Source organism: Equus caballus, chromosome 12 (assembly GCF_041296265.1).
Source record: "Equus caballus isolate H_3958 breed thoroughbred chromosome 12, TB-T2T, whole genome shotgun sequence".
NCBI lineage: Eukaryota > Metazoa > Chordata > Mammalia > Perissodactyla > Equidae > Equus > Equus caballus.
This window is the reverse complement of record NC_091695.1, coordinates 36,831,345-36,857,630: the sequence shown is the minus strand read 5'-3', so window position 1 is coordinate 36,857,630 and position 26,286 is coordinate 36,831,345. Positions and strand designations below refer to the sequence as shown.

The 26,286-nt window shown below is 39.6% G+C and overlaps 1 protein-coding gene across 1 annotated transcript in view; it reads left to right on the top strand.

Annotated features, from left to right (window-relative positions):
* Positions 1 to 25,580, top strand: part of LOC138916422 (oocyte-secreted protein 3-like) — a 51,929-nt gene extending 26,349 nt beyond the window's left edge. Inside the window, exons 3-9 of the mRNA XM_070228752.1 lie at positions 9,761 to 9,939; positions 10,318 to 10,415; positions 10,938 to 11,079; positions 21,597 to 21,775; positions 23,420 to 23,520; positions 24,347 to 24,463; positions 25,289 to 25,580. Of these exons, the coding sequence (XP_070084853.1) occupies positions 9,761 to 9,939; positions 10,318 to 10,415; positions 10,938 to 11,079; positions 21,597 to 21,710 (533 nt within the window). The 3' untranslated portion in view covers positions 21,711 to 21,775; positions 23,420 to 23,520; positions 24,347 to 24,463; positions 25,289 to 25,580. The remainder of the gene's footprint in view (positions 1 to 9,760; positions 9,940 to 10,317; positions 10,416 to 10,937; positions 11,080 to 21,596; positions 21,776 to 23,419; positions 23,521 to 24,346; positions 24,464 to 25,288) is intronic.
* Positions 25,581 to 26,286: the final 706 nt, after the last annotated feature.

Genomic DNA, 26,286 nt, shown 5'->3' with positions numbered 1-26,286 from the left:
GTAATACCAATGATGCTAGTTTGTAAGTAATTTTTGGCAAAGACTTGCAGCGTTTAGATTCCTCTCTTCAAAACAGAAGGTGCAACTGAAAACGAGAAATTCAAATCGTACTAAGAAAAGGAGCCTGAAGGAATATTTGGTTCAAATGCATTCTGCCTTTTTTTCACTTCTATCTCGCCAGTTTCTAGAATTCCACAATGTTGTGCTGTTTTAATAGAATGTGGGAAGCAGAAATTTACAGAAATTAGAAATGATTAAATAAACGCATTTAACTATCCTTGGTATTATGTGGATTTTATAGCTACATTCGTGTCTGTTCTAAAAGTAAAGGCCACTAAATGTTGGGATCTTCAAGGGCAGAGCCATTCCCAAGTATTTTTGCACCTGCAGGACTTGACAAACCTGGTACCTGAGAACACATAGGGGGAAGGGAAGCAGTAAAAAAGAAAGAAAGATAATTAATTAACATTTTTTCTATTTAAGAGTTCATCAAATATTTATTTTCCACTTGAGTATAGATGTAAATATATTTTAATTTTAATAATTATGCTTAAGTTTTATATGTATTAGGATAAAGAGCATATTAAAACATCGTTTCCTAGATCTTGCCATCTACATGGACAATGCTAATAAAAAACAGCCCAAATGAGGGTCAAGCCTCATGCACATCAATGTCTCCAACTTTGAGTAGCACAATCTTAACCCCCATAGCTGCTGTCAAAATTAGCTATAGTGAATCCATTTTAAAATAGGTTCAGAGCTTCTTTCCAGAGAAACTTCCTGGCTGTCTTGAACCTTGGACTGGGCCAAACCTTTGGATTGGGCCAAAACGGTAATTGTTTTACAAGCAATTGAGAAGTCAGCAGGAGAACTGACGTCCTGATCACAAAGACCGAGGTTTGTGAACTTTCTGAAGATAGAATCAACAGTGAATTAATGCTTAGCTTCTGCCTGCAACTCCAATTAAAATGCTTTGTAATACAACCTCCCTTCTTTGCCTTTAAGAGCCCCTGACTTTTACTCTCTGGTGGGACACTATTTGTGTTTCTACCTGAATCTGTGCTCCTTGAATTGCAATTCTTTGATCCTAAATAAAGGCTTTGCCTCTTTAACTGGTTTTTGTTTTTGAAGATTAACACTGCCAATCTGCAAAACTGTGACTGTTAGCAAACTATTAGCAAACTGGTAAAGAAATTGGTGGTTTAAATCTTTAAATTACCTGGTTAATCTTCCAGGAGAGCAGTACTTTCAGGGTGAGGATGGAGGCATTGAAGAGGCGGTTGTCTAGGTCTCTGTATTATTTTTCTTCTACTTGTGAGCCTCTATCTTTAGGCTTTCATGATCATTTTCCTTTTTTGCGATAAATCCCCACTTGCTTTCTATGCCCTAAAAAAATCTCCTTTCTCTATTGTAAGTACTTAAAAAAACATTTTAAACTACATTTTAAGTACTTACAAAAATTAAGTACATAATAATATATGTCTTAGAATATATTTCAATTTTTGGAGCGCAATGGTTTGGAGTATAGGAAATAGCAGGACGGTGAGATGGGACCTACTCCTAATCTACTATGTTTGAGATCCTAGAAACTTCCAGACTTAGTGAGAGTGATCACCTAACATACAGGCCAAAGTTAAGGTTTTCCAATTGTCCTCAATATGTCTTTTTAGGGCTATTTATTTTATTCTAAATACAATAAAGATTGATGCACTATTTTTGGTTATTACATCTCTTTAATCTCTTTAAGATAATGTAGTAAAGTCAAGCCCCCGACTTTCTTTTTCAGTTTAGATTTTTATTACGTTTTTTAATTTTAAAAAATTAAGGCAAAATTTACAAACAATAAAATTCACTCTCTTTAAGTGTATAGTTCCATGAATCTTGAATGTATGCAGCCGCGTAACCACCGAAATCAAGATACAGAACATTTCCATCACCCCAAAATGTTTCCAAATGCCCCTGTGCACCCAACAGTTGTCCCATCTCCAACCCCAGGAGCCAGGCATCTGTTTTCTGTCCCTATAATTTTGTCTTCTCCAAAATATCAATTAAATGGAATCACACAGTATGTAGCCTTTTGTATCTGGTTTCTTTCCCTCTAGCATAATGTTTTTGAGATTGATTCAAGTTGTTAGAGTAACAGCAGTTTGTTCCTCATTATTGCTGAGTAGTATTTCATCTTATGGTTGTACCACTAGGTGTTTAATCATTTATGACTTGGTAGGCTTTAAGCTGTTTCCAGTTTCAGGTTACTACAAATAAAGCTATAAACATTTGCGCATAGATCCTTGTATAGACATATGTTTTCATTTCTCCTGAGTAAATACTCAGGAGTGGGATTGCTGGCTTGTATGACAAGTGTATGTTTAATTTTTTTAAGAAATTGCTAATCTGTTTTCCAAAATGATAGTGTCATTTTGTAATCTCACCAGAAATTCAGGAGAATTCTAGCTGCTCCATACCCTCACCAGCACTTGGTGTAACGAATCATTCTAATTTTTGCCGTTCTAGTAGGTATGTAGTGGTTTCTCATTGTGGCTTAAATTTGCATTTTTCTAAGAATTATTGATGTTGCACAACTTTCATGTGCTTCTTTGCCATCTGTATATCTCTTTTGAAGAAGTGTCTGTTCATACATTTTGCTCATTTTTACTGAGTCGTTTCATCTTACCAAGTTGTGCCTCCTGACCTTTTTTGTTTTGATGATGTCTTTTTAAAAGTGTCGTGGATAGTTAAGACTCACATTTAGAATCTATCTGATTATTTCCTCATAATTAGACTCAAGTTAAATCCTTTTGGCAAGAATAAGTCATAGATGATGTTGTATCTTTGCAGTAAAGTTAAAGATCTCATAAGTTTAAGAAGATTTATATATCTTTTTCATTGCTCGTTTTTCTATTTTATTGTTTAAGTAATCACAATTAGTTACTTACAGAATGTGAATCCCTGTTTGATAACACACAAATCTTAGAATCAGATTCAACATCAACACTCTCATTTTTTGTTCCACATTGATTTTCCCATGGTGATTGCTTTTGCTTTTTATCACAGCAACCACTGCAACCCCCACTGCACAAAGGTATGGCCTCATTACAAGGAATGTTGTGCCATCAAATGTTGGAACTGTGGGTTACCATAAGCTGGTAGTTTGCACAGTGCCTGACAGTTGTCAAGAGTGCCTGGAAATTTTAAAATATTCTCTGGTCCCCCTGGGAGTTCACTGCAGTGCCTCTGAGCTCCTCAGAGAAAAATCAACATATATATATACATACTCTGAAAAACTTTAGGAAGAAAATGATCACAATGGCTATCACCAAGGAATGTGTTAGATGTGACTTCAATTGTATATTTTTAACATTTTGTATTTCATGCATTTATACTATTCCATGGATTTTCTTAAAGCCACCTAGTTAATAGGAATCTCCCACCATGGCTGACCGAATACGCTTAAAACACTTACTATGCTTGCTGCACCTGGAATAACTTTTAAGTCATTTTCTAAAATCAATGACATTTTGCATTTACCTATCTGGTGCTTCTCAAACCATCTGTGAAACAGGGGAGAAAATAAGCAATGCCATAGTGTATAGGGGTGTAGCTGGAAGCTGCATGCTTGAAATATGGTTTTATTCTAAGTATTCATAGAAGTTTCCTTTCCTTTCTACAACAGCATCCTCTTTATTCGCATTTTAAATAACATCTTAAATTGTTTTCCAGATATGTCCTTAAGTACTTCTCTGATAGATTCTCCAGGAAATTTTGCCATATCCATGCTGTCTCTTTGACTATGTTGTGGCAGATTATAGCACAGTCCTGAGCCGTATAAATCCCAGTATGAGAAGAACAATGCTGCTGGAGAAACTAATAAATATTTTCATAGGAATTTTGAAAATCTTCCCATAAAACAGACCCTCCAGGAGATATGCATTCTTCACCCAGAAGCATCCATTGGTGCTAGTATGCCACAGTATCTCTCTGGGGATAAGTAAAGCCTGGTTATATCAAAGGGTTACACTGTCTGACCTCTGTGGAGGACATTAAGAAAGGACTTAAGAGGGGCCGGCCCAGTGGCATAGTGGTTAAGTTGGAGCACTGTGCTTTCATGGCCTGAGGTTCGCAGGTTTGGATCCCGGGTGCAGACCTACAAACTGCTCATCAAGCCATGCTGTGGCAGAATCCCATATACAAGGTAGAAGAAGATTGGCACAGATGTTAGCTCAGGGACCGTCCTCCTCAAGCAAAAAGAGGAAGATTGGCAACAGATGTGATTGGCCCTTGCCAATTTTCCTCACAAAAAAAAAAAAAAAAAGGACTTGAGAGATGGGACTCTGTCAGATTGATGTTTTACAAAATGCAGAAGCAGTCAAGCTTGGACTTCCTGACCCTGTTGGCTTCTCTTTCCCAGGTTGATAATATTGGGCAAGTCCTGCAGTTACTGCTGCAGACTCTATCAGCACCCCAAGTAAACTTACTAAAAACTAAAGCATAAACTGTGAAAAAATGGTTCCAACAGTGAGTGTTGAAGTACATCATCAGGTCAAAGTTTTGTGGCTTCCCTAAGTCATCCCACATAATGTCAAAAATTGGCCTGCGAATGACACCTATTTGAGCACTTCAAAGGTCTTAGAAAAGACACCCCTATGTGCACTACATAAAGCTTTGTTGTGTTTGTTTTATATGACACCATGGTTGTCTCCACCTAAGCGATCAAGAAAGGGTCAGGCTTCAGGTGGAGCTGACAATGTGTTTAAAGGCTTTCTCTCTTCAGCAAACTGGGTTAACTGAATACATCTGAGTGTGGCATCAGGTATAAAAACACTTAAGATTTCCCAGCGTCTCTCACCATCCTGTTGCCTGAGGAGTTCTTAGCCCCAGATCCAGCATAATGAAGGCCTTTGTGGAGTTAGGAGGACTGCTGCTTCTACTTGTTTCCTTGATTTGGACGTGTTCTGGGCAGGAGCCAGGTATAAGAGTGAACCCCGACTATTGTGCTTTGAAGGGGTCGTTTCTCAGCGACCAAGATGGGTGGGGCTTCTGGTGCTTGGACTTGATTGCCCCTCAGAAAAGTTAAGAACTCAGTAACCCTCATAGCCCCATGCTCTTCCCCTTGGGTCCAGCTAACATTGTTGAATGAGTGAAGGAATATTGCACTTGAGTTGTTGTTATTTTCTCTGCAGGTTCTCAGATTTAGTCTCTCCTTGTCTCCTCCCACTTCTTCCTACTTGTCAGCTACTGGAATTTCCCACTAAGTCATCCTTGGACCATTTGCTCTTTCATACAACTTCCTCTTCCCAATGCTGGCATCTTACCCGTTCTTTTACCACTTCACACCTGAATTACTTCATCACACATTCTTAACTGGCCTCCCTCATCTAATTGCCTCTCTTCCTCTCCAAAACATCATTGCAAAAATTTTCTTAAGATACTACTCTGACCAAACTCTTGGTCTTAAAAATTCCAAAGCTTTCCTGCAGCCACCTGGGTGAAGCTTGGACTGGCCTTCAGGATGCCCTAACTGACCTCAAGCTTCCCTCAGATCCCATGTGTTTGCCTCCCAAAGAGGGACTTTCAGACTGCTTGTTTCCTCACTGGCATTGCAGTCTCACTCCAGCACCTGGAGAGAATCTGCTGCAAGACCCTTCGTAAGATATTCAGGTCATGTAGACCACAGAGAGTGGGTTGTCTCAAAGGAGGCAGACATTAATTAAAAAATCTTGCAGATATATAAACCATTCTAAATGCTCAGAAGGGAGAGTAAAAGTAAGGATGGATCATGAATGCATGGAACAAGTGGAACTGACGCAGTTCTAGGGGGACAGGAGAGGTTTCCTGAAGAAGTCACATTTGACCTAGGACCCTGGGGATGACATTGTCTTTATTTAGGGGAAGGTTTGGGTTGTGGGGAGCAGGGAACACTCTGTTTTTAGCTTTATGTTAAAAAAAAAAAAAAGTTGTGCAAAATGCCTCTATTTCAGAGGTGGTGATCTGCGTCCAGGCTGCTGAAATATGACCAATATGAATGAGATAGAGAGGTTGAAAAAAGTGATTTGAAAGGGGTAGAAAGGGCAGGGGAGGATTTTGAGATGGTGAGGGATGGGTGTAACCAAGAAGACCATTCCCCCCTACACAGGGCATTGTCTAAAAGCAAGCCTTTCGGAGACTTCGGGTAATGTGCTGTTACAGCGGTTGTTAGAGGACTGGTTAAAAGTTCAGACTTTGTGTGAAAGCTAGAAATGGAATGTTTGGTTTGTGATTGAAACAGCAGGACTCAGAAGTGAGGCAGGTAGAAAAGGAAATCAAAGAGGACACCCCGCTTTGTGCTGGCACCCCGCAAGAAGCAGCTCAGGTTCTGCCCCCCAACCCAATTTGGCCCTGCTCTTGGGCACCATATCCCCAGTACCAGGGCCTGGCTTACCTCTGAGGCAGGCGCCAGGTTGGGCAGGGCCTTGCAGCACATGTCAAGGACTTTGATCTCTTTCCTATTCACAATGAAAATCCTAATCAAGAGACCCAAGTACCGGTAACAGAGATGAGAATAGTGTGCTGGGTGTCTATTGCATTTGTGTTGGCTTAAGGTCTCAACCACCCTATAATAACCTTTACAAAGCCTTGCCTGATGCCCTTCTCCAAACTGCCATCCTCCTCACAAAACCACTTCAGATGGGTGAAGGATTGTGAAAGGAAGAATTAATTTCTAAGCAAATAATCCTTTGTAAATAAGTCGTCTGATGTGGTGGAGCCCTGGCCTGACTGTGCTAGACGACCAAGATGACCCATGGCCAGATTGAAAACGTGGCCACCTGGGGCCGGCTCTGTGGCCGAGTGGTTAAGTTCGCGCGCTCCGCTATGGCGGCCCAGGGTTCAGATCCTGGGCGCCGACACCGCACCGCTCGTCAGGCCACACTGAGGCAGTGTCCCACATCCCACAACTAGAAGGACCTGCAACTAAGATAGACAACTGTGTACAGGGGGGGTTTAGGGAGATAAGGCAGAAAAAAAGAAAAAGAAAACGTGGCCACCCGAAGCCCTGGAGTCCCTGTTTTCCTCATCTACCAAATGCAGAGGATGCTTATCCAATTTCCCAAGGACACTAAGAAGCTCAAACTTAAAATAATAATAGAAATGTGATGGTCCAAAGAAAGAATGAGTAGGCAAGTGCCTTGTAAACACAAATCACTCTCAAAGTTTTTACAATGGAATTAACAATTTTTTTCCCCAGTAGTAGGATATCCCTGGTGGCAAAAGAAGCATATGAGGCTGTGAGGGCTTGTCAAGTGTCCCTTACACTTTAGAACTGACAATGAATAACTTTAGTGCAATTTCTATACCCACTGTTCACCCTTAAAACTGAATCTTGCCCTAGTGAACTCATGCTCAGGAAGCTTTATTTGGGCTACTTCTGTTACCATAGTAACACCATCATACTTCAGGACCCTCACACGGCCTAGAATATGAGATCTTTCTGCACTTCCTGAAAGCAAGGTCCACCTTATACTACTTTTTCTCTCCTCTCAGTATTTAGAACAGATGGTATCAGAATGCTCAGTTTCTATTTCACATTTTCTTTCCTCATTATTTACTACCCATCATGTACCTGACTGTTGCTGGCAGTAAAAATACAGCAGTAAACAGCTTCTATCTTTATGGATCCTGATTGTAGTTGGGGAGAAAGACACTATAAAATAAGTAGATAACATAATTCCAGATTCTGATAAGGGTGATAGTGTAATAAATAGGGTGACGTGAAATGGAAATAACTAGGGAAAAGAAAAGAAAAGCTGCTTGACTAGGATACTCATGTAAGGTCTTCCAAGAAGGTGACATTGAGTTAGAACATGAAAGAGGAGACATCAAGGCAAAAGTCCAGAGGAAAGGCAGTCCATGTGTAAGGAATTGGGAAGAGGGTGGCAACCTCGATGCAGGATGAACCTCCAGGTCGGTGTGGTTACAGAGTGGCTATTCAAACCAAACTGCTCCCAGGGGCATTTGGGAAATGTATGCTACTTTGTTCTGAACAAGGTTTGAGGGAGATAGAATATGCTATACAGCCTGCAATTCAAAGTACAATCCCATATAACAAAGAATTGTCCCATACGAATTTCAAATGTTTCCCCATTCTTTCATATAGGTGCAAACCTGTTTATAATCTGAACCTAGAACTTATCCTTCATTTAAATATAAACAGTCTTTTTATGCAGATTATACATATAAACCAAGGGAAAATGGCGCATTGTTTGGCTTCGAACTTTACTGAATTGTTCATCATTCTGGAAAACTCTCACCACTGAGAGAATGGAAGGCTATTCTGGTCCTTGAAATCTCTACATCTGTTTGTATTAACAGCAGTGTCACTCATGATGACTCTGATGTAAGTTTGAAGTACCGCTATAGGTCAGCCTGAATAGCTACACATTGATGTACATCTTTATCGTACATTGCTTTCCTTTTATTTCTTTTATATTAAAATTAGCAAATGATAGTGACTTTTTAAAGAAATCTGTATAGATAGATCTATGAATTTTATTTAGGATAATAAAGGAGGCATTAAAACAGCTTATTATAAAACTAGAGCGTTGGGTCTCATAGGTGGAGACCCACGAGGCTAGAGCTTAGTGAATCAAGGAAGGTTAGATGCAGAGAGATTCAGGGGACCAGGGCAATGAAGGAGTTACAGGCCAGCAGGATTTCAGATTTCATGCTAACTGCAACGGGAAGCAATTAGAGAGTTGGATACAAGCTGGGGAAATAATTTTCTCTCTATTCACATTTGCAGCTACTATAGGAGAACAAAAGCGGAAGCAGGGTGCTCCTTTACACGGCTACTGAGGCAGCCCAGGAGAAACACAGGGGTAGTTTGGGCCAGGGTATTGATCATGGAGAAGTGAATGGACATGAGTTACATTTTGAAGGTAAAATTGAGAAGATTCAGTGACAGACTGGGCACTGGGAGGAAGGAAAAGAAGAAATTGGGAATAAATTCTAGCATCTCTTGGCTTGGAAGTTGGATGGATTGTGGTACTATTGACTGCAATGGAGAAAAACCAAATAGGGGTAAAATCAGGGGTTCTGTATTGCACATACACCTTTTGAGAGAACTATTTCAAATATCCACTCAGATATCCAGTAGCCAATTGGAAAGATGACTCTCAAACTCAGGAGGGAAGCCTAGGTCAGGTGTAATAGTCTGTGGTCCCAAGGTGAATAACATGGTCCAAAGAGCAATGAACCAAGCATGATTTTCAGTCCCAGCTCTTTATTAGTTCTGTGACCCTGAATGAATCGTTTCATTCTTGCCTGTTTATGGCACATCTGCTATTGTGTGGCACACAGCCATGGGCAAAAAGCTTAAACATGGGATCTATTTTCAAAGATTTCAAGTTTTCCAAGGACACCAGGTATTGGGGAACTTAGTACCTGGTATGAGTGCCCTAATAAAGACGTGGACCTTTGTTCCTCCACCAAAAGATGAGGCTTAAGGAGATGCCACTGTGGTTCCTTCTCAGGTAAAAATTCTGAGTGCTGTGCAAGCTGATTCTGGACATTTTGAGAGTGCCATGGAGGAATGGGGACTGTTTGAGAGAGGTAGAAAGAGGAGTGTATTACTGTGAAGGAAATTATTTTTACACAAATCTCTAAGCTTCATTTCTTTTAGCTGAACACGGTCTTCCTTTGTGTTACCTAATCCGGCTTAAACTTCTCTGAGCTGTTCATTGAAGCAGAATTGCTGACTGACTTCTTTTTTCTTTACCTCTTTTAACAGTGTTGGTGGAATGTAGCCATTTTAATTTTCGCGCTATTGCTAAACGAGCACTATTTTCCAGAGATGAATTGGTAGGCCTTGATGAATTATTTCTGGGGACTGGCTGCCAGGCAATTCAAGTGCGACCAGATGAACTTGAATTTGATTATCCTGTTAATCGTTGCGGAATCATCACACAGGTAAGAGAAACCATCGTTCTACCTCATACTATCTGTAAAACCTTTAGAAGCATTACTTCACGTTCGTTCTTACTATAATATGCTACTGATATTGCTAATTGGCACCATAGACTGAGCAGACACCTAGAAAGAACATGAAAAACCTTCTCTCTGTTTCTGTTCATTCACGAAAGACCTCCTATGTGTAGAACATTGAGAGTGAATGAGAAACTCAAAGACATTTTTCTTGTGAAGAGTACAGTCTGTTATGGCGGAACCACCAGTAAATGTGTAGCATGATGTTATCCAGCATTTTCATACATTTTCTAATCCTCATACTCCTATGAGGTTGATGTCATCCCATTTATGTACATTAAAGAAGGTCTCTTTTCCCACCAGGTCTTCTTTGATGGAACTGTCTTTCAGTCCTGGCTTACCTACACACCGAAGAATCAGTTCATTTCTGCCGAACTTCGTTTGGAGTGTACCGTTCCCAGGTCAGTCCAAAATATCCGTTGGCTCCTCCCTTAAATACCAATAGCTTTTTGCTACAATTTATCATTATTTATCCATAAACCTTATATTACTGTGATCTGACGTGCTGTTCTGGTTAGTAAGCTCTTGTCTCTCAGCTTCCAACCTGACTTATGTAGTCTTTTGAATAAAAGGAATAGGACCTTATTAGCTCTTTGATAACCTATTAATAAAGTTCAGAAGATTCTAGGAAAATCTTGCCTTAGATCTATTACTATTTTCAAACAAAAATTACTGTGAATATCTTCTTGAAATATTTTTTCTTAATTTAACAGAGAACAGTTTCTGTGTGCATAATGAATTACCCCACAATGAAGGATTTGGTGAAGGGCAGAGAGTGTTGAACAAGAACAATATGATAATGCGTTATTCTTAAAACAGCATAAAAAGTTACAGCTGCTAAAACAAGGCCTAGTAATAGCTGGAAGGATATCTTAAGGCTTTGTATTACTTTTTAATTGCTTTTGTTTTTTTTCCTTTGAAAGCTTCTATGTCTCACCTGATGGGTCCCCTGACAACACTGAAATGAGCAATCTCGTCATCACAGCCCTATCTGCTCACCACTGGTTCTTGATACAGTACAGATACTGTGTGATATGTAGCTATGCCCACTTCAGAGAATCTTGGGTAAGGATAACTACAAAAGCCAACATTCAATGTGCCCAATTGTGTATTTTATCAGCAAAAAATGTATTTGGGGAAACTAACAACAGGTAAGATCTAAATCCCCACTGAGATCTGAATGGCATACAATTCAGTAGCAGAGATATATAAGTACGGTTATATTGAGTTCTGTCTCTTGTATTTGTATCACACCATGATTGGTGTTAATATGAGGAAGACCCTATACCTACGAGGCTTATATTTATCTCTTCACCCTAGGATTTTTTTCCTTGACAATAAGGATTTCACTTTACTAAGTTCAGAACTGAATATTTGAGTCCAAAACCAATGACTGTCATGGAAGGAAGAGTTGATAAGTTCAGAGGTTGCCAGTTTAGAACATTTTTCTTGACTTCCATCAAGATATGAAATGTCTTAAGGGTGGGGGGGTCCTTTGAAGGAAATATATGAGCTAAGTCATTTGGGTCCTCCCACTGGGTCCAGTTCCAACAAAATTTCAAATATGTACAAGACTCCCTTGAATTTTGTTTTCCATTTTTCTATAAAGAGACAGGATCTGTGTTGTTCCCATTCTCAAAATCTGGACTATCTCAAGACCATCTGGGATATAGTTCATATCTGGGAGTTATAAAAAAAAATCATATCCTAAAACTAATCTTAAGTATCTTAACTGGTTCCATTCCCATGGGTATGAACTAAAAGAGTATCCTCCCCCTCTTTTGAACAATATGCCTGAAACTTGGGTTTCATAATTACCAAATATCAGCTACTTATGAACTTTGTTTTTCCACAGTCAACACCTTTTTATGGACCACGCAATTACTCGCTTGAAAGGTTTTTGATCCATCCTTTCATCTACGAATTTTAGAACTTTGTGCCCTTGGATATTCTGCAGCAACACAGAAGTAACCCAGTTTAATGATATCATGTGGCATTTTACTCTCCATGTTTTTAATTTATTTTCATCTACTGTAATCCCCTTCATGATGCCTTTGAGAAGAGGCCATTTGCATTTTTAACTTTCATTGTGGCTGCAAATCCACAAATAAAACTTGACATATATTTATTGCATTTCTAATTTAGCATTCTACGCTAAACCAGAATGTTCAGCATCCCTCAAATCATCCTCTGTGGGCAGCCCCTACAAAGTAAAGGGGTTCTTGAACTTTACCATGCATCAGAATCACCTGGGGAGCCATTTAAAACACAGACTGTTGGTCTCCCACTTGCAGGAGTGGGACCAAGAATTTGCATTTCTAAGGAGTTCCCAGGTGATGCTGATGTTGCTACCTTGGAGAGCACATTTTGGAAATCACTACATTGTAGCAATGAAGGTTAGCCTGTGGACAACACCCATCCAGGCACTTCAAAAGTCCTAAAGATGATTTACAAAATGCTTCCATTTAATTTGACATAATAGCCTGCACTTCAGACCTCAGGAGTGTGGAATTAAAAGTGTGCTGAGGGCTTTCTTTTTGTTCTCCAGAGTGGTGGGTAATCCTGCACACCCAAGTGTGGAATTAAATATAAACCCATTCAGGCTTCTCAGCTCCTCTCAACATCCGCTTGCTTGAGGTGTTCTTAACCCACAATCCAGCCTTGGTGGAGTTACCTTCTACCTGTTTCTTTGACTTGGACATGTTCTGGGCAAGAGCCAGGTATAAGAGTGGACTTTGGCTGATAGTAGTTTGAAAGGGTAGTTTCTTGATGACCATGAGACATGGGGCTTCCAGACTAGTTGCTTAGGTTGTACTGTTCTTTCCTAAACACTGAGAATGGGTGGTTCCAATTAGCCCTAGATGTTATCTTCTCCTTGAGTCCAGTTAATATTGTTGGAATAGATGAGCTCACATCATTATCTTCTCTCTCAAAAATAGTCTGAGGCTTCTCAAATTTAACGTCTCTCTTATCTCCCATTTCCTCCCTTTAAGTCATCTTTGTCCTATCTGTTCCTCCTTCCTGCTTATGGTATTTCACTCATTCTTTCACTACTCCACACTAAATTACATTACTACACATTATCAATTCTCTTCCCTTGTCTAGTTGCCTCTCCTCCCCTCCAGAACACTATTATATAAGTTTTCTTAGTCACCACTTAGGGGCCAGTCCCATGGCCAAGTAGTTAAGTTTTGCCACTCCATTTCAGGGGCCCAGAGTTCCCCAGTTCAGATTCTGTGTGCAGACCTACACATCGCTCATCAAGCCATCCTTTGTGGTGGCATCCCACAGAGAAGAACTAGAATGACTTACAACTAGGATACAACTAGGTACTGGGGCTTTGGGGAGAAAAAAAAAAAGGAAGATTAGCAGCAGATGTTAGCTCAGGGCCAATCTTCCTCACCAAAAACCAAAAAAATCCACCCCTTAGACCAATTCTTCCTTTAAACTTCCAGAGCTTCCCTAGAGCCATCTTGGTGAAACATAGACTCAAACTGATATCCTACCTCCCATATAAACCTACCCCAGAGCCCACATGTCTGATGGCTGCTCATCTAAAAACTTCAGGAAGGACATTAACAATTGTTTTTTCTGCTATAGTTTAAATATCCTGTTTCCAATACCTTACGCAGACCATAGAAGTTCTAGAAACAAGCTACTTGACCTCAGAGAAGAGATCAATGTTATAGATATAATCATGCAGCTTGTGATGGTTAATTCTATCATGACTGGGCCACAGGGTGTCAAGATATTTGGTCTAACATTATTCTGGGTATGTCTGTGAGGGTGCTTCTGGATGAGATTAACATCTCATCTGTAGACTGAATTTGTAGACTGAGTAAAGCCCTCCCTAATGTGGGTGGGCTTTTTCCAATCAGCTAAAGGCCTGAACAGAACAAAATCGCTGAGAGAGGGAAGGCCTCCTATCCGACTGCCTTCAGTTCAGACTCTGGTTTTTTTCCTGCCTTCAGACTCCAGCTGAAACATTGGCTCTTCCTGGATCTTCAGCCTGCAGGTCTTTGTACTAGAACTACACTATCAGTTCTCGTGGGTCTCCAGCTTACCAACTACAGATCCTGGGACTTGTCAGCCTCCGTAATCACATGAGCCAGTTCCTTATAATACATGCATACATGCACACATACATACATGCATCCTGTTGGTTCTGTTTCTCTGGAGAACACTAATACACAGCTATATAAACTTTGCTCAGTGCTTTGAAAAAAAGTACTGGGAGCTATGGAAGTGAATAATAAGAACTGGTGTAGTTTGAGAGGGAGAGGAAAATCTTCCCTGAAGAAGTAATCTTAAGCCTTAGGGATTATATGTTCTTAGGTAAAGGAACGGGTAGAGAGTGACTGTGCCAGGCAGAGAAAACAGCATGGACAAAAGCCCTGATGTCAGAAGCGATATCCTACGTTGGTATGATACTGAAAGGCAGCCATGTGGCTGGAATTTAGAAAGGTTAGAAATAGTGATTTGAGATGAAATTGAAATCTTAGGAGAAGTGGGACAAAGAGATGGGGGATAAAGATGGAGGGGCAGGCATTTATCTCACTACCCCCACCCCAAATGAGGTCTCTTTGAAGAAAAGAATACAAGAAGCTGTGTGAATGCAATATCAGCCCATTTGATAAATAATTGGAAGGTCAGTGGTCAGTGGGGCAGATGGAGAAGGCTTTTCAAGGGGGCATCACCAGTGTTAGCATTCCCCCAATAACAGGCTTGGTCCTGCCCTCCTCTCCGTGTCCTGCTCTACTCTTGGGCTCAGTATCCCAAGTGTGGGGGCCTGATTTGTTTCTGAGGCAGAAGCCTAACTGTGCAAGTCCTTGTTGTATTAAGGACAATGCAAAACCTTGTCAGGGACCAGGACAGCAGATGTGGAGTTGGATAGCAGTGTGAGGAGGACCCATCTCAACTGAGTTTTTTTGAAGTCTCCATTTTTTTTTTGATGCTAAGATAGTCTGTTATCAAATCTTGTCTGACATTTGCCCACTGTCATTCAATAAGGAAACTGTGGAAGGGAGGAAATCTAAATGAGAGTAAACCTTGTGAACAAGAATCCTGCTATTTTGGTCTGATTTCTTATAAATTTTGTACTTGGGCCTGTTACTCACTCCAGGGGTCCCCCCCTCTCTTTCTCTCTCTCTCTCTTTTCTTCAAATGGGAATTGGAGAGCTTGCTTTTCCTACCAGAGACATTATAAAACAGGGGCTGGCCCCGTGGCGTAGTAGTTACGTTTGGTGTGCTCTGCTTCAGTGGCCCAGGTTCACAGGTTCAGATCCTGGGTGTGGACCTACACCATTCATCAGCCATGCTGTGGCAGTGACTCATGTATAAAGTGGAGGAAGAGTGGCATGGATGTTAGGTCAGGGCTAATCTTCATCAAGCAAAAATAAGAGGAAGATTGGCAACAGATGTTAGCTCAAGGCTAATTTTCCTCAGCAAAAAAAAAATTATAAAACAAACAACAATAAGTAGAAATGGGACATTTAAGGCAAAAAATGGACTTGCAAGATCCTTGCAAATATAAACGCTCAGTTGGAAAATGACTCTGCAGTGGCAGGAGAAACAATGTGCAAAATGTTTGATTTGCTCTCAAAGGCTTTTGTGGAATGTCCTCGTGCTGAAAATAAGTGAAATCAGGGCATTCCCAGATCCTTTCTTTACCAAAATTCTGAATCTTGTGGTCTTGGAACTCTCTCCCTCATAAAGCAAAATGAGTAAAGTTAACTTTCTTTTAACTGACATTTTTTTGTTAATATCTTCCATAGAAGCTTGCTGGTTCTAATTACCCTAATTAGATTACCCTAATTCTAATTCAAGAAAGAAAAAAAAAACCTCCTTAAGGACTAGGTTCTTGGAAAAGATGCTCCCTCCTCCCTTCCCAAAAGCAAAATCCATGTTCTCCTATTACCCAGTCTGTTTCCATTTGATGCTTCCCATTCCTAGTCATGACAGAAATGTGAGTTATCAGCCAGCAGAGATGAGAATACAGCAGTGAACAAATCGCTACCTTCATAGATGTTCCCTCCTAGTGGCAGAGTCAGAATTGTAAAATACACAACTCCAGGTTACGTTATCCATTTAGCTAAAGTGATTCAGCAAAAAACAAACAAACAAAAAAAAAAAAAACCGTGATATGGAAAAGGTAGCCATTTTGCATAGGGTGCTCAATGCAAGTCATGTTGGGGAGGTGACATAAACCAAGACATGAAAGATGGGATCCATCAGTGCAAATGTCCGTTTGTAGAACATTCAAGACAGAAGGAAGAGTTTGTCCTGTTCAGGAATAGAAAGATGATCAGTGTCCTTTCAGCAGTGGTCATCAATAGGGAGGTATCAACTCCTCCCGGACCAAATACAATATGGCCCAAAAATAAAAGAACTAAAGGAGCGGTCCTGTGTTCCATATTTGGCCTTCTTATCAATTGACAGGACTCTGAGAAAGTTATCAGCTGCATTGGAACAGTCCAACAAGAGATGATGAGGGCCTGAACTATAATGATAGGAATCAAGAGGAGGAGGTAGGTTCACAAATTATTTTTTAAAGTAGGATGAAATATTATGTGATTTAAAATGACAGGATTTATAAATGTGAGCTAATAACCTCATCATCCACATCTTCATCTTTAACACAGGCCACCCTCCGAGAGGTTTGATCAGGTAGATAGAAGATATAAATCACCAATTGCTTTTACAACTTAATTTGTTTATAAACATCAGCTGTTTTAGGTTATAAATGGTTAAACATGATATGTGCATGTCTGAGCATAGAACCTGTTTTCATGAAGTCCGAGACAGTGCATTGTATGGCACTTCCTTTTTTAGCTTTGTCCTAGGCAATATTATCCACACAAATAAGGGTTTAGTGTGGCATTAATGTTTCCTACACATATTAAAATAAAAAGTAACAAAACTTTACATTTTCATACGGGTATAATCCATAATCATCTCACAGACCACAAAATATACCTGCAAAGTACAGAAAAGTCTAAAACAGAAAAAAGTATGGGGGCTGGCCTGGTGGCACAGCAGTTAGGTGCACGTGTTGCGCTTTGGCTGCCCGGGGTTTGCCAGTTCAGATCCCGGGTGCGGACATGGCACTGCTTGGCAAGCCATGCTGTGGTAGGCGTCCCACATATAAAGTGGAGGAAGATGGGCACGGATGTTAGCTCAGGGCCAGTCTTCCTCAGCAAAAAGAGGAGGATTGGCAGATGTTGGCTCAGGGCTAATCTTCCTCGAAAAAAATTAAAAAAAAAGAAACAAGTATGAATTCATAGTTTTCCTTTTTTTATTCTTGTTTCTTTTCGTATTTTTTTTTTTTTACACACCACAAAGGCAAAGGTAAATAGATCAGGCCTCTACCCTGGAGGGTCAAATTAGTTAGGGCAATCAGTTGTGCTATAAAAAGGGGGGGAAATCCTGAACATACAGATAGGATTTATGCATCCCTTCATTTTCAGCACAGACTGGAAAATTAATAATTATATACATCTTATAAAATGATGACAAAATTGATGTTCGTCTACAGAGAGAGAGACCTCTACTTCCTAATTTTAACCAAACAATCCTGGTTTTCAAAGTATGCACCAGGGCCAACAGTATCAGCTTCACCTGGGAGTTTAACAGTGTTACAGACTCTTAGGATCCACTTCAGACTCGTCAATCAGAAACTGGTGTTTCTGATTCAGGTGAATCAGATGACCTAAGTTGTCATCCTTAAGGTGGCTATAATGCATGCTAAAGTTTGAAAATCACTCTACAGTCCTTGATCTCTAGCAAATGATTTGATATTGAAAAAATATGCTACACGTGAATCAAACGATGATATTCACTCAAAAAAAATGTTTTTTCTTAGGAAGCTCTGAATTTTTTTTAAAACTTAAGATTTCCAAGTGACAAAATAAAGGAATTCCACTTTAGCACTAAGTATTTCCCAATATTGCATTAACTAAGAATTAGCCTTTGACAAGGTTGCCTAGTGGCGATATTAAGAGCAGGAAAAACTGGTCGTCCAGATCCCAACTCTTCTCAGAGCTTTGCTTTGGGGATGTATAGGAAATGTAACGTTCCTTGAAGCTGCTCACTTCAGTACCACCACCCCCCACCTAGAAATATATATAGTCAAAAATAGAAATGTTAAGAGAAAAGATAAAACCTGCAAAAACTCCTGTTTAGTTTCAGAGTTATCAGCAATGCTGTTGAGCCTATCTGTGCTTTTCAATTACCTCCCAATGACCCGCTCCCTGAAATTTAGTGAACACGCACTTGAAAGCAATGGATTCACAAATATATCCTGACACCCCCCCCCTCCACCCCGGGGAAGACAGTTTCCATGGAAACACTCAAATAATACATTTCACTCTACTCACCTTATTAATCTTTAGCACCTGTAACATAAAATGCTAAATTTTAGGTTATCTTATAATCAGTAAAGGCTCTCCTCAAGCTGCCCAAAGTAATGGGTTATTGCCGACACCTGGCAGGCTTCAGTTATTATAACACAAGGCAGTTGGTCCTCTCACAACTTCCTGTGCCCTGAATGGATGTTGCCTTGGGCTCTGGCCGGATGAAGGTCTTTCTGGCGTTAGGAGGGCTGCGCCTCCTTTTTACTCTCATTTGGACTTGCTCTGGAGAACAGCCAGGTATTTACAGAATACTAGGAGAGATGGTGGGTAATTGATGATCAATAATGAGGCTGCTGCTTTCACTTTCCAAATCTGAACATTTCGATCTACCGCTGCATTGCCAATAGCTAAGGGTCTATACTAAAGAGTCTGCTTTGGATGGCTGAGGTTGGAATGCTTGTTTCCCCACTTGGCTTCACCCCTGGTTGCTTCCTTTGCCCACAACGTCCCTTTCCCCTCCGAGGATGGCTTATCACCCTGTAAGGAAAGTGGGGTTGGTTGATTGGATAGAAGAAGTTTCCGTATATCTGAGATGGTTGTTTTGGTTTCAGCTGTAGAGAATAATGCTTGGGAACAAATCTTGAAAAGAGAAGCACATTCACAGTATATATATGCACATGTATATATATATATATATATATATATATATACATATGTACAGTACGTATATATACATATGGCAAATGTGTGTCTCTAGATTCTCAGCTATTTCAGAGGGACTTTTATTTTTTCAATTTGATAAAGCAAGATGCCAAGTGATTGGAATTATTTGTAACATACTCTGACAATGAGGCAAAGACAGTTATGTCCCAATACGTTTTTAAGATAAGAGTCTGTTCTACCTCCAGAATCCAGTTATTTGAAATACACACATAAGGACCTCTGGATGGATATTCTTAGTGCTGTTTATAAAGAAAATGTAGATGATCTCTCACACCTGGACAGACTAACTCAGAATTCTAGCAAATGCAAGTCCCGTATCCCTCAGTGTTTTTTTGAAGATTTCTTATATAGGGAAGACCTGGGATACACATTAAAAATGTAGACATCTGGGTCCCACTCCACACCTAACGAATTGGAATTCTGAGAATTTGGCCAAGAAATTTGCTTTTAACAAGCACTAAAGATGACTCCACAACAGAATTTTAGTAAAAAGCCAGATTTTATAAGTTCTTGATTCTAACCAAAATTGAGATTCAATGTGAAGTCACTTTATGTACATATTCATAGTGGACAAAATGAACTCTCAGAAGATTTGGCAAGATTCTTCAATTCTTCCATACCACATATGAGTTCACTTTAATATCTTCTATATTCTAAATTCTGAGATCTTATATATTATCTCCTTTGAACTCTTCTATGTAACTCACCATTCAACATATTAACTTGGACGTCCAATATGTATCTTGAAATTATTATCTCGAAAATTAAATACATGCATTTTTTTTCATCTCAAACCTGCCTCTCACTGGTTTTCTTTATCTCAGTTAATAGCACCATCCATTCAGTTTCCTTTAGAATCATCATTTTTTCTTCCCCAGGCCCACACCCACACGCATCCAAAGGTTTCTAGAATTCCCCTGGTTCTCTCCATCTCTTCTACAAGAACTCAAGTCCAAGCCTGCAACAGCTAGTCCTGGTCTGTTTGAATATCCTTGTAACCCATCTCCCTGATTCCACTCCCACCCCAACAACCCACTCTCCTCCTGCTCACCAGAATGAGCTTTTGAAATTGTAAATCAGATCCTATTTACCCTACACTATGCTCGCTGTGGTTCGTTACATTCTGACCACACTGGCCTTCTTTCTGTTTTTGGAAGTCACCAACCACAGTCTTTGCACTTCTTAATCCCGTTGCCTGAACAACAAGTGACTTAATGCCTGTCACCCTCTTCCTCTCTGTGTAAAGGGAGAATACCTAGTCTACCCACCATCCATGAGCCAAAAAGGGAGAATGGACAGGTCAATGGTTTTATTTGAAGCTACTTTCATGATTGCAGTATCAAGATTCTCTAGTGGATGGAAATTTCCAGCAGCTGAAGATGGCTTTAGACCTGTGAACAGTTTACTTCTAAAAGCTAATCAATCCCACCATAGGTTACCCTTCCAGTATTCTATGCCTGCCTCCTAATTCCTTCTCAGATTTTCCAATGTCTTCTAAATGACCAGCAGTCCCAAATTACTCTGGGATTTAACTGCCAGATCTTACATTTTACCACCCTACTTCTTGACTTCTTGCAAACCTTAATGCTTCAATGAAAAGTATTATAGCTTCAATTATCTTTCGGCTAATGGAGTATAATAGCTCTTGAAGCCACCAGTTCTTTCCAATCCTCTATCAGCAACATCTAGGATACTTCATCCTTGGAGCCCCCTCTTCATCACAAGTCCAAGTTTTACATCTATTTTAGTTCACCTAACACATAGCCCAGATATCAGGGACAATCTGTACATGCTTCCCTCTTCCTCAGCAATACACAGTATTGTTCATGAACTCATTCAACAAATATATATTGACCATTTATTGTGCGCTTATTTTGGCTCTAAGTAACACAGCAGTGAACAAAACAAACCACAACTCCATTCTCATGGAGCATACGTTCTCATGCAAAGAGGACAAAATTTTAAAGAATATAATTACCAGGTCACAATTAGTAGTAAAAGAAAAAAAAGTATTGAAAAACTGTACTGGGTTAAGCTATGATCACTAGATTTCTATCCCAGCTTTGTTAGTTTCCTTTTGGTCAAGCAACTTTATTGCTTCAGAAAATACCAAAATTAAACAGATACCAAGATTAGAACAAAGATTTTGCTTTCTGGGAGTTAAGATTGGGAATGAGGGTAGGCGGACTATTGCCCATAGTTACAAATATAACTGCCACAGTTCTAAGCGGAGATGGTCTTCCACTTAGAACTGTGAAATGGGGCATCTGCAATCTTGTTTGGGTTAATTCTCATCCAATATAGGATTCACCTGGATTCTTCCTGGAGGTGGGAGGGCATGTGAGTGTTTTAAGGGAGAAGGTAAGACTATAAAGATCACCTCTAAAATATGTTTTCCTCTTCCAGGGGCAGTCGCCTTTTATTGGTAATTGGCTCTGAGTGTCCCTGACCTTCCCTGGTACCACTGGAAGAATTAGCTGATATTTTTTCTTTTCTACCTCTCAATAGTGTACGTACGGTGCAGACCTTCTTGGTTCTTGGCCAGAGTTAAGTCAACTGCATTTGGTAATGATCTGCCTGTGGCCCCCGATGAAGTGTTTCTGGGAGATCAGTGTCCTGTAACCTCAGTGTATCCAGGATTTTATGAGTTTCAATACCATCCCACTGATTGCAACATCAGGATTGAGGTAATTAGGTGTTCGCCTAGTTCACTAAATCTTCTTAGAGACTTTCAAGCTCACACATTGCATGCCATGGTTTTTTTAATTTTTTTCCTAGTAATAAGCTAAACTGATTATTCCAAATGTTGCATCCAGGCCATGGGCAGTGAAGGAAGGTAAGAATGAAGAGTTTCCACCTGCCAGTTGTACCTCCCTCTAGAGAAGGTAAAACTAAACAAGATATGCAACTTGTCTTCATTTTAGAGAACATGCTTTTTTTTCTTCTTTATATCAGGGGTCTACAAATTACTGCCTGTTGGTCTGATCTGGCCCACCATCTACTTTTATGTCATCTATGAGCTAAGAAAATTTTTTAAATGTTTAAAGGATTAAGAAAACAAAAGAAGAAAAATGTTTTGTGATAGGTAAAAAGCATACAAAACCCAAATTTCAGTGTCCATAAATTCAGTTTATTTGGAACACAACCATGCTCCGTCACTCCTTTATTTGATTTTTGTCTAGCGCTATGTTCACACTCTAAGGCCAGAGCTGAGTTGCTGGCACAGAGGCCACAGAGCCCACAAAGGCAAAAGGATTTATTATCTGGCCCTTTACAGAAATTTGCTCATCACTGTTCTGCAGTATAAAAGCTGACCAAGCAACTTCATATCCCTCCAAATTTTTATAGTCTTAAGAAGCAGCCAGTTCTTCCAGGCTGTAGGCAAGTGGAGGGAGAATTTGAGTGGTTGACACAGCTGACATTTTCAAATGACATCTTCAAATGACTGCCTGACCCACCTGCTGACATCTCAGCTCCCACAAGAGATTCTGGTGCGCACCCCCCGCCCACCCTCCACCCCCAGTTTGATGGTGAGGATGCACAGAATAAGGGCATCAGTCTGAGGAGGGATACAGAGAGTGTGTGACAGCCTCACAGGTCACTTCAATGCCTTGCCTTCACACATAACCAATCTCATTCCACCTAACCACCTGCGAGAAACCCTGAGGGAAGTGTCATTTCCTTTCACTTTTTCTCCATTCAAAAACTAAGAAACAAATTGTAATATTATGTTCATGTTCCTATAAAAATCTTAGGATGTTGATGAGAATTAGTAGCAGGGCCAGATAAGCTAATAGGGGAGTTTCAATTATGTTCAATGAATACTGAGAATAAACGAAGAAAAATGCTCAAATATTCACTGTGGCTGTCTCTAGATAATGAGACTAAATCTTCACGTTGCCCATATTATTTTTTTCACATTTCCTAAAAAAAAGTTATTTCTGAAGAACACAAATTTATTTAACATATTCTTTATAATTAGATGTATCTCTTATTCATCTAATATTCAAAGGTCATGCTCAGTATCTTAGAGTCTCCTAGAACCTAAAGGAAAGTTTCTCAAGAGAAGAGATTATAAATGCTTTCTTGATAATAATAAATAATAGCTTTGAAGAAACATGATTCAAACTGAAGTGGCAGGTACTCTCATCTCCTATGAACCATACCCTACACCAGATGTTCAGTCTTCTGACCACTTAGAAAATGGCCCTCTTTCCCACTGAGGTGATAAATTTTAGTGTGCGCATGCCCATTTTTCAGAGATGTTGACTGAACTCCTAATTCCTAACAAAATCTTTAAGTCAACTTACACATTCTCTTTGTCTCCTCAGGTCCTCCCAGAGGATCGTCTCCTTTTTATATCTCAAATTACCTTTAAGTCAAAGTTCTCAGATCTTGAAGCTTCAATACCTGTGGCCTGTGCTGTCCCCCGGTGAGTCTAGAATTCCTCAGTCTCCTCATCTCTAAAGTGGAGCTAATGGTACCTGTTTCATAGCTTTTTGGTGAAGATTAAATGAGATAATGCACATAAAGTGATTAGAACAGTGCTTGGCCCCTCAAACGCATGCCGTACATAGCGGCTGGTGCCATCAATACATCAGTTAATTCTCTTCAGCGTGGTATAAAGCTGTGTGTAAGACTACTCGGCCTAACTTTGCCATATACCTAGAAGCTGTTAGACTGAGAAATCACTTTGTTTTAATTACATTTAGTGTCCAGTTTACAAATTCTATTTCTTATCTCTTAGCCAAGATAAACTGGGAATATTAGGCGGTCCTGATTAAATCAACAAGGGGAGGAGAGTAGGCTGAACACTGAGTTTATAGGCTAGTGAGAGAAAAGCAGCTTACTAGAATACCAGTTTTAAGTAGTTAAATATTTTAACTTTCTTCTTGATCCATGGGATAGGACCCTCATTGGCTCATTTAGACTCTACCTTTCATAGATGGTCTAAGATTATCAAATTTTAAGTTAACGACTTCTGCTCAACTAATAGCAAATCTGGTGATATATTTGGGAGGGTTTTCTTTTACATAAAGCTTACTCAGTTCGATTATTAAGTGAATAACTCATTTTCTAAACTGAGGACAGGATGACAACACTTCCTAATGTTTCTCCCATTGGTGGAAAAGGATACTGGTGTGAAAGCAGGGAAAACTAGGATTAAGGGTTTAACTTCAGGTTCTGAATCTCAATCACCAGGATTTGCATAGATCTTAATCCCATTCCTCTGTTTCTCTTCTTTTCCCTTTCTGTAGCCATCCAGCTCCTAAAAAAATAATCACAGGAAATGATACAAATCAACAAAGTGGCCCCCCCAAAAGATCAGGAATTGCAAATTTATATGTGGGAGAGACAAACAACCAGAAAGTAAGGTGAGGTTACTTAAATTACAGAGATTAATGCTGCCCAAGGATGTTTTAGAAGAGCAAACAACAGGATTTTTACAAAGAAACTTTATAAACGCCTGTGCTTCTGACTCAGGGAAAGGCTGGTTAATACTTTCCTTTCTTCCTAGAGATGTTATCTTCTTGACAGCTCCTTGTCTGTCCAGCATTAGTTGGCATATTAACTGGCATTAACCACAGGACTCAGGTTGTCCCTTGGGAGCCATGGAGGCAATAGGTGAAACACTTTTACCAAAATCAACATCAATAAAATATTAAATAGAAATGTTTTAAAATTGATACCAAAGCTATAGAACATGGACTTTGATAAGGTAGATAATCCATGAGAATGTGCACTCAGAAATATCTTAGACTCTGTCCAGAAAGGATTAAATGATGTCTGCCAGAGAGTACATTTCCTAAATTATATGGATTTTCTTTCCTAGATAGCCGAGAAGGAAAATTCTGAATATATACATATATAGGTATTAAAAACTTTGGATGTAGCTCTCCCTAAAGGGAAAGAGGTGTATACTGGAGGAATGGTAATCACTTTTTAAAATTTGGGATGTGTTACAGATGCTATATGAAATCAGATATATATTACATATATTTCATTGTTAAGAGAAGCAAAAATATTCATATTCCTATACATATATAACTTCTATGTTAATTTTCTTAGGACATGAGCCCAAATATTACCTCTTTTTCTGCCTACCCTCTTCATTCCTCCACGTGATTTAGGAACACTAGGCCCTTTTGAGGCAAAAAGTAGAAAACTACACAGTAGCAGTTTCTGATTCTTCTTTGCAGAGCAACCATCTTAATGTGCAATTTTGCTACTTAAAATCACACGGCTCGTCTTTCTCCACCCAAGAATTCCAAAGCTGATACAGATCCCCACAGCTGTGACTGTAGGAAGATTGCACATGAGAACCTGGAATACCGTCTGAGGATCCCATTTGTTATCCTATATTTTTAAAGGTTTTAGATGATTTGATTTTTATTGGAATGACCCTTTGCTGTTTTATGATATCTTCTTTAGAAGGGTTTGCCTCTGTTTTTAAATTCATAAGGAATTACAATAAAATGCATTTTCTCTTAATGGGTTATCTATTATTTCTTCATGTACTGTGCTGGGGTACCTCAGCATATGTAAAGCTTGCTATATGCAAGCTAGTGTTTTCACTAGTTGTTTAGTGCCTGTAGTCAAAATTTAATCCCAGTTATGCTGAATAACATGGCCTAGAAATCCAGCTAATCTATTTGCAACTAGTTAGAATAAACTGAAGAACTACTTGAAACAAATGAAGTTAGTATTGTGGGTGAAAAATTTCCTACTTTAGCCCAGAATATTTAGTTCCAAAGAGAGAAGGGAAGATACCTGGAAATGAATGTTCTCATTTCACTGACAGGGCTCCTGTTGGCCAATGTCGAGAAGAGTTTAGTCCTAGACTATCAACGCAGGTGGTAATAGCTACGTCAAAATGAGGGTGCTTTGACTACCGGTCCAACACCACCACCAAATCCAAAATTAGACTGAAATCTTTTCAGGGTTCTCTCAACGGATCTGGTCCTGAATCTGGAGTCTGCCTCTTCTTGGGTAATACTTGTAACTGTTTCCAGAAATGACTTGTTAGCTGAAATGTAAATAGCACAAGCATATCCACCCTCCAGGTTCCTCCAAATATTTTCACTACTAAATTTTATGGACCAGAATAAAACTAGATTTTTTGAACAGAGAACATAATAACAGAGTCAACTATCCCAGAGGTGAACAAATATTAGTCTCATACAGTATTATTTTGCTA